Source organism: Cenococcum geophilum (genome assembly GCF_001692895.1).
Source record: "Cenococcum geophilum 1.58 unplaced genomic scaffold K441scaffold_5, whole genome shotgun sequence".
NCBI classification, from domain to species: Eukaryota; Fungi; Ascomycota; class Dothideomycetes; order Gloniales; family Gloniaceae; genus Cenococcum; species Cenococcum geophilum.
The window spans coordinates 2982832-2990574 of NW_027137563.1; the positions used below are offsets into that span (position 1 = coordinate 2982832).

Here is a 7743-nt window from a genome sequence, read left to right on the forward strand (position 1 = left end):
GCTTGCAGATCACCGTTCCCATTTCAGTTACCTATTACCCTGTTATGTCTTATTACCTCCACCTTCTTCGTGTATATATAGAGGCTTTAGGGCTACATTTACAATCAAGTCGTTCATGCAATTCCTCACACTGCAAAGCTTACAAATTCTCTACTGATTATACCGATATTGGTAGTAGGTGCTTAACGATATTGCTAAAAGTTAGATTATCGTAATATTACACCAAAAAAGGCTTGATCAAGGGTGTAGATTGTAATGTAGAGGGTATCGTTATATACCCCATATCGTATTAAGGAGGTTTGACTGTACTGTGCATTCTATGGTTTATGTAAAATATCTCACCGCGAATGGGTATACTTCCCTATATGCATTTAAGGAGCGGATCAGTTCCTAGACCCAAAGGAAAATAGGTCTACCGCATCGAGGGATTATACCATTTTTCACAATTTCTATCGAAGCCGATCCTCCCGAGCTAACTCATCATCGTCCAACCCTTCGTTCACGTTTCTCAGATATTTATCGAACTTGCTCGACACGTTTATGACGTGGCGTAATGAGATAAAATCCAGTGGTTTGCCTTTGTACATAGCGAGCTGCCGGGCAGTGGTAACAGCATTCCGAATTTCCCTACCATTCATGTCGAACTTGGAAAGATCATTCCGATGACTCCACAAGTTATCGATGTCAATGCCGTCTGTCTCGAACGATTTCAGGCGATTGATGAAGTTCTCCCAGACTCTCTTTCTAGACGATTGAGTTAACTTTTCGTAGTGTAGTGCAAGCTGTATGCGAGACTTGAAGGCTTCGTCGAAGGTACCAACACGATTACTCGTAAGGATAAGGATGCCTAAGGCAGGTTTAAAAAAAAATTACACATAGTGCGAATGTCGAAAGAGTGTGTACCATCGTAATATTCCAGAACGCGTAGGAAGACTGCCAGAAAATGATCAGTATTTAAGTATCCTACATGTCGATTACGGAACGCACCTGATACCAGAGCATTCCGTTGTAAGTCTTGTAAAGACCTCTCTTGCAGAAAGACTTCCGCTTCATCCAAGAGCACGACTGTAAGATATCAACCATGACCTTGGAGGCTTTCCTTGACGGGTCAACGTACCACAATCCCACATTTTCCCAAGCTGAAGAACAATTTTGAGGTACTTTTCGACATTTTCTGGTGTTGTCCCTATATCACCACAGGTGACACGGTACAGTGGCTTTTTAGCATACTCTGCGACGCTATCGAAGAAGTCAGTCGCGAGTCCAGGTCGATTTTAACAGTTCTGCACTCCTCAGAAACTACACCTTTCGGCTGTTAACGTTTTGCCTGTTCCTGGTCCTCTGTTCCTGGTCAGCAAACATCAAAATCATTGCAATCATTTGTGATTAGAAGTTCGGGAAATCCTTTTACCCATGAAAAAGTATAACCAGCCCACTTCCCTTGCCACCTATGAGATCAGTACTTTTCGAAGGATCAATTTTGTTGGTTACAAGTGCCATGATTAACTCCTTAGTCTCATCGTCAATTACTAATGATTTGAAAGCATCTTGGTCCCAGCACACAGGACTCGTATTTTCAATTAACAGTAGTCCTGCCATTGAATGGTCAGTAGATGTTCTCACTTCAAGGCTGACCAAGAATCGGAAGAATATACGCCATTTTTTGTCCTGCATATTGAAGCCCATCACGCAATATGGTAGCAGAAGAGTGAAATCTTCACTAGGGGGCTTTTTGTTTCCCATGACTTCAGGACCAAGCTCATCTTTGAGTTGCAATTTCGAAATGGGTGCTTCAGGCTGGTATCTTTTGACAGCCACAGTGTCAATCATGAACCGCATGTCGCGCTATTGTTTCACAGCTTCTATTAATGCGAGAACTACATCCCGCTGCAGGATTACACTTACAAACTTTTCAACCTTCCCAAAGTCCCATCCATTGTATGAGACAAATTGAGTATAACGGCAGTCCCAAAACTTTCTCCCTCTACTGGCGAACAACTCTTGCGTACCATCTTTCGCGTAGCGAAGCGGATAGGTCAACAAGTCCCGAATGGGAAAAGGCTTGTCGGTATCCGCACAGTGAGATATCACGTGCGACTTTGTCACACTCTGGAACACGCCGTCATAATCCCATATCATCACGTTAAACGAAAACTTGCTCGTCAAGCTAATCAAGGGATTTGAGCCCCCGTCGCTCATTTTCGAGGCCCATGCTTGTGTAATATCCGGCCACGTTACTTGCTTAGCGCCGCGACAATAAGAGAGATCCGTGCCCTTGTCACTTATGATCAACACTTCGGTTGGCACCTATATGCGTCAGGCATAAACAGCCATAATATGCGAGAAACTTGGGAATGGAGAAGTCTGAAGACTGAGGTTACTGACAAAGAGGTATTCCAGATATTCTCTCGAGATAACCTTTTTAGAGAGCTGTTTTTCGAGTACGGCAAACTCATTCCCTTTATCCGAGATCATATATTCCATAAACAGCGCAAGATGCTCTCCGTGAGCTTGGTTTATACCTTCTAATGCTGAAATGAAACTTGCTTTCTCGTGGAAGAACCATATATGAGGATTCCTAGCCTTTCCGTTGAGTTTGAACTCTGGAAAGAGCTTCCCCCGAGTGGATAATTCTTTTACAATATCGAGAACTTCGCACAGATCTTCATGGAGTATTTGCAGCATTTCAAAGGAAGGAACAGGCTGCTCCTCGGGCTTCAGTAGGTTTGATCCAGGAACGCAACAGTTGTACTCTTTGATGATGATGAATGACAGTCCCCGATGTCGCTCAATGAGCAGCTCCATATTGGAAACCTTATCTCTTCCTCCTAGATGGTACGGCCTCTGCCCGTAGCCAACCATGTGAGGTTGGTCGAGAAAAATAGCTTTAGATCCATCTGCGTGGCAGCGAGTCCTGTGGAGAACTTGATAGGAGACTTTCACGGGTTCTTCTTGCAGTGGCTCCTCCACTGGAGCGACGAGAGGCTTCAGCACCTTACTCACACGGTTAAGACAGTCCAGTAATGCGCTATCGGCAGTCTCCGGCCCTGCTCCAACTAATTCGCATAATCGATTTCTCCAATCGACTTTGTCGCAAGAAACCTCGTCCCAAAAGTCTAAGATGGGTTTCTTACTCCCGAGTTCAATATGAGACGCCTTTATCTGCTTCGCTCTTTTGGATCCCATTTCAACCTCATCGCTAAGGCGCCTTTTCGAGGGCACATTAGCTGTAAAGCTGTCATTAGACGCGCAGCTTGATGGAGAAAAAACGTGTGGCTGGGAATCCGCCGTCTCATTCCCGGAAGGGATTGGTTTTAGAGAGGCCTGCAAAGAGAACATAAGGAACAGCGCCCGACCACTCAAGTATGGTTAACTTACGAAATGTATATAGCCATCTTTCGCGAAGCGGTCATTCTGGTTCTCATCACGTCTGCAGGTCTGGTCGAAAAGGGTTTCTTCTACGCTTCGCGGTGCCCCTCCCCTCTCTTTATGAACAAGAATCTTCTTCACACCGGAATCATGCCCCGTAGACGCAATGCCAGTTTGTGTTCGCTCGTTAATCGCACCGTGCTCAATGGACCAGAGTTGTGAAGGCTTAGGAAAACCTTGCAGGCTTGTTACTCAATCAATTCAATTCAATTGAGGCCTTGAATTGATTGAATCGAAAGCTTTGTAAGCAGAAGGTTCGGTTAATTGAATTGATTGATTCAATATTGAAACGATCGCAATTAATTGCAACTACGTAGTAGTTAGTAATTATCACGAGTCTCGGCATAGTGTTGATGCAGGGGGCCTACCTGGCGGCGCCCGAATCGCTTTCTACCATCGTTTCCGTCGCTCCTGCCGTTAATATAGGTCTATCGCGAGTCTTGGCATAGTGTTGAGTTACTATCCTGTTGTGTACCCCCTGTTCATAGTGGTAATAGAATTGATATTGTTGGTGGGCAAATCTAGTTATAAAACTTTTCTTACCTGCCAAGATCCCGGCGATAATGTGATAGTGTAAACAACGAGTAATGCTCGGGTAACCCTTTTTTGGTAAGGGGGTCTAAGAACAATAAGGTTTAAAGCATTATTATATGTTATGTTCAGCATATTTCTATATAATATTAAAAGATTCAATATTTATCAATCAATTCAATTCAACTAGAACCCCTATATTGATTGAGTTGCCAAGCCAGCGAGCTCTCAGTTGATTGAATTGATTGAGTCTTGGCATTCAATTCAATTCAATATTGAAACCTGGGTGATTGAATAACAAGCCTGTAAACCTTGTGACTGTGACCAGGCCATAAGCGATCTGCTAACACTCTCAAGGGACATCTAGATTGTGATTCTGGCCTCTGTAATTCGCTTTACGACACCGCACAACTTCCAGTTGCGCGCAGTTGTGCCGTTAGGCCGATAATTCAAGACTACCTCACGAATTGCAGCACCGGGGCTCGCCTATAAGGACCTAATTCAGAGGCTGAGAGTTCGCTGATAGTTGTGACAGTTGATTTATTGTCTTGAGTGAACGCGGGTTTGGAGCAGGTTAAATACTTGAGCAGTTGAGGTGGAACTAGGAAGAGAGAAACGTCGCATTTTTGCGAACCGCGCATTTGTTTCTGTGACCGGTCGGTGGCTGAGTTTAGTAGGCAACGAATACGTGTAAGAAGTCCGTACATTGTAGAACCGTTATCGCTCCACTGCTGTGCGCCCTTTCCACACTTCCGACATGCCTTTTAGAAGGGACTCTGTCTTAAGATCTCTTCTCCTCAAAAATGAACTCAAGGACGGTGATAGATCACCCGGCAACCTCTGGATGGCTAAATGATCAGCATGAAGGCTCGTAAGACCCACCGTAGTACCCTTGCATCTCAAGGCTGGCTGCTGGTGGCTAACAGCTCATCCCAGGATTTCTGGGCCTGCGAAAGAAGCCTTCAAGGAAGCCGTCGCACTTTTTGACACCAATTTCACAGAGGACGAACGCAGACGCATATGGCTCTACGAGAAGAACGCCATGGATGCTGTACAAGAAGTCATCGATAACGCCAAAGCTCGATATGAGGAGGGCAAGCGCTCAAAAGCCCGCAAATGGCTTGCCTTGTTATCTACTAGAGTCTTGTTATACGGGCGAGTCTTGGATGTGCTTGCGCAGCAACATCCTGAGTACGTTTCTCTAGTATGGGGTGCCATAAAGTTTTTCTTCATCGTTGGTCGTCCTCTCCCTCCGATGTGGTCGACTGTGAAGCTTACAATTTTCTACGAACAAAGGGAGTTATGAATCATGAGGAACTCATCAAAGAGCTCGCCAAAGCACTTTGCCGGATTGCGGATGCGTTGCCACAGGCTGAGCTGCAAGTATTTCTATATCCAACCAACAATATAAGGCAGCTAGTTGTTACTCTTTACACCCAAATCGTTAAGTTTGTACAACGAGCAGCAACCTGGTACAGCGGGGGTAAGGCAAAGCACTTCGTTACGGCGTTTACCCGTCCATACAATCTCCGCTTCAAGGATCTTGTCGAAGAGATCACCGAAACATCAGGCAAAATTGACAGGCTCGCTCTGAGCATGGCTATGGCCGAGCTTCGAGTAATTCGTACTGAACTTGAAGAAGCTCGCATCGAACAACGCTCTACACATAGTGTTACTTTGGAGGTCAGGAAAACCTTGGAAGGTTGTACTCCATTCTAGGCGTGGCTGATATGGTTCAGCTAACCTCAACACATAGAATACCACAAATTGCAATACTTCAGCTTACTCGATACAAGCAGAAGGGTGTGTGAAGTTCAATTTTCACAAATTCTAAGCTTCATTGCAGCGTCTCCGCTACCGGGTCCGGAACTAAGCCGGCAATTCTATACTTCGAGAAGGAATCGGAGGCGTAGGAAAAACGGCAGTAGTGGGGAGATTGCTGCGCTTGGGAACGCAGTGCAGCTGCATGAATGGGCCTTAGACAGATCCTCGTCAATGATTGCCGTCCGCGGCTCTTTTTCCACCAGACACACTGTGCGGGATTTCGCAGCCGATGTGATTGACAGCATCAGCGTCACGAACAATCCAGTCGTTTGGGCACTAAATTCTGGGAACAATACCACTATCGACTATACGCCAATAGACGTGTTGAAGCAGATTGTCTCTCAAGCCCTACAGCAAAACCACACCTTACTGAATGAGCGCTCTGCTGCTCTGAACGCAGCTCGCTTCCAGAGTGCAGTAACGGAAAACGAGTGGTTCAGCTTGGTCGGCTCTGCGCTTGAGGGATTACAGACGATCTACATCGTTATTGACCTGGAGGTTATCGCCCATGCCATCAGTACCGATACGTCATGGTCTGAGGCATTCCTGCAGCTCTTCGATGAGTTTCAGGCGCGCAGTGTGTCCAAGAGTCAGCGACGCTGTCAGCTTCGCTGCCAAGAGGCTGCTAATGTAAGCAGTCAGCTAGCTGACTGAGTTGTGACAGTCAGTCAGCTATAAGACTGCAGCTAGCTGACAGCTCGCTGTCTTGGCGGTAAGATTTGGTGGTGAGTTGAAGCTTTTGGTAGAAGTTGAGGATATTCGGATGATCTGGTTGGTTAATTATACGCCAAGCGATGGGAAACCCATGGGAAACTCTCGCTTAGCCATAGTAAATGAAGCATTTTCCCCAATATCTCCATTGCGCGCCGATACCCGTGCTAAAGCTTACCATTTTATTACCCATACAAAATGCAATATACGTTGCATTTCACGCGTCAGCCAGGCAGTAGAGCTTCTTCGTCTGCTTCCTCCTCTACTTCTTCCTTATTTAATTCACAATCTACGCGTCATTCAGCTCCTTCAGCACCGCGTAGGGTTCGTGGATCAACTGCTTCCTCTCCCCTTCCGATTAACGATGATACCGAATCGGGCGATCAAGACGATTACTGATGAGCGTAATCGACTATTGGCCGACATAATTGAAGCAGATTAATGTTAAAAGTGGTGGTTAATTAAAGGCCTTTTATCAAGCAGTTTAATCGACTGTATTAACTCCGATAGAGGTTCAACTACACCTTAGTTGACGAGCTTGGATATTGATCTTAGCCAACTACAGAGGGAGAAAAGCCAGCTTGGTAAGATACATTCAACGGAGCTTCGTATTTGATCAAATCTGGCATAGAAATAGAGCCTCCGGAGCCCTCGCCGATGCCTTCTTTCTGACCTTGCCACTGACGTCACCACCAAACGTTCTACCTTTTTAAACCTCTGTGGGTGCGCAGGACGAATTTAGCCATATTTGAATACCATATCGGGTGAATTGGGGTTGGATTTGATCGGGCAACGTTAATATTTGTATATAGAGAGGTGCTGCCAAAAATCCGCAATGAAACACCATAAAGTCTATATCGCTTTCCTAATTGGGACAGCTAGCTGACAGCGTGACAGTCAGCGTACCTTACCTTGCAGTCAGCGGACAGCGAGCGGTCCAATTGACGCAGTCAGTCAGCTATAAAAGCTGAAGCTCGCAGCTAGCTGACTGTTGGACACACTGCAGGCGCGCAATCTCCGAATTAGGGTCAAGGTACTATTTGTGAGCTCTCGAGGGTCTCAGTCTTGCCATCTATCAAGCTGCGAAAGACGCAATGTCCTCGGAATCCCGAGACATAGATCGCCGAGGGTGACGAAGCAAACACATTCTAACCAAGGCAGGAAGCGGCGTCAACGACTTTCTGATGTATTTAAAAGAATAGAAGGGTAATTAAGATAATGGCCCGTTTCACTGATTTTTGAAACGAG

General features: G+C 45.7%; 3 protein-coding genes across 3 annotated transcripts; 1 reads left to right on the forward strand and 2 right to left on the reverse strand.

The window, feature by feature from the left end:
* Positions 1–449: 449 nt before the first annotated feature.
* On the reverse strand, positions 450–1758 carry K441DRAFT_693255 (P-loop containing nucleoside triphosphate hydrolase protein; the record flags this gene model as incomplete). Its single annotated transcript, XM_067652635.1, has 7 exons — positions 1656–1758; positions 1412–1592; positions 1306–1341; positions 1118–1239; positions 988–1065; positions 904–933; positions 450–847 (listed from the first exon to the last, which is right to left on the reverse strand). Exons 1-7 carry the CDS (start codon positions 1741–1743, stop codon positions 450–452), a joined length of 933 nt encoding a protein of 310 aa, XP_067508584.1. The 5' UTR covers positions 1744–1758.
* A 377-nt stretch (positions 1759–2135) lies between these two features.
* K441DRAFT_257408 (uncharacterized protein) lies at positions 2136–3688 on the reverse strand. The gene has a single exon (XM_067640808.1). It carries the CDS (start codon positions 3337–3339, stop codon positions 2317–2319), a length of 1023 nt encoding a protein of 340 aa, XP_067508585.1. The 5' UTR covers positions 3340–3688; the 3' UTR covers positions 2136–2316.
* Positions 3689–5002: 1314 nt separating this feature from the next.
* Positions 5003–6438, forward strand: K441DRAFT_540663 (uncharacterized protein; the record flags this gene model as incomplete). The annotated part of the gene is made up of 4 exons (XM_067642604.1): positions 5003–5194; positions 5257–5643; positions 5874–5884; positions 5988–6438. 4 exons carry the CDS (start codon positions 5003–5005, stop codon positions 6436–6438), a joined length of 1041 nt encoding a protein of 346 aa, XP_067508586.1.
* Between the last annotated feature and the right edge of the window lie 1305 nt (positions 6439–7743).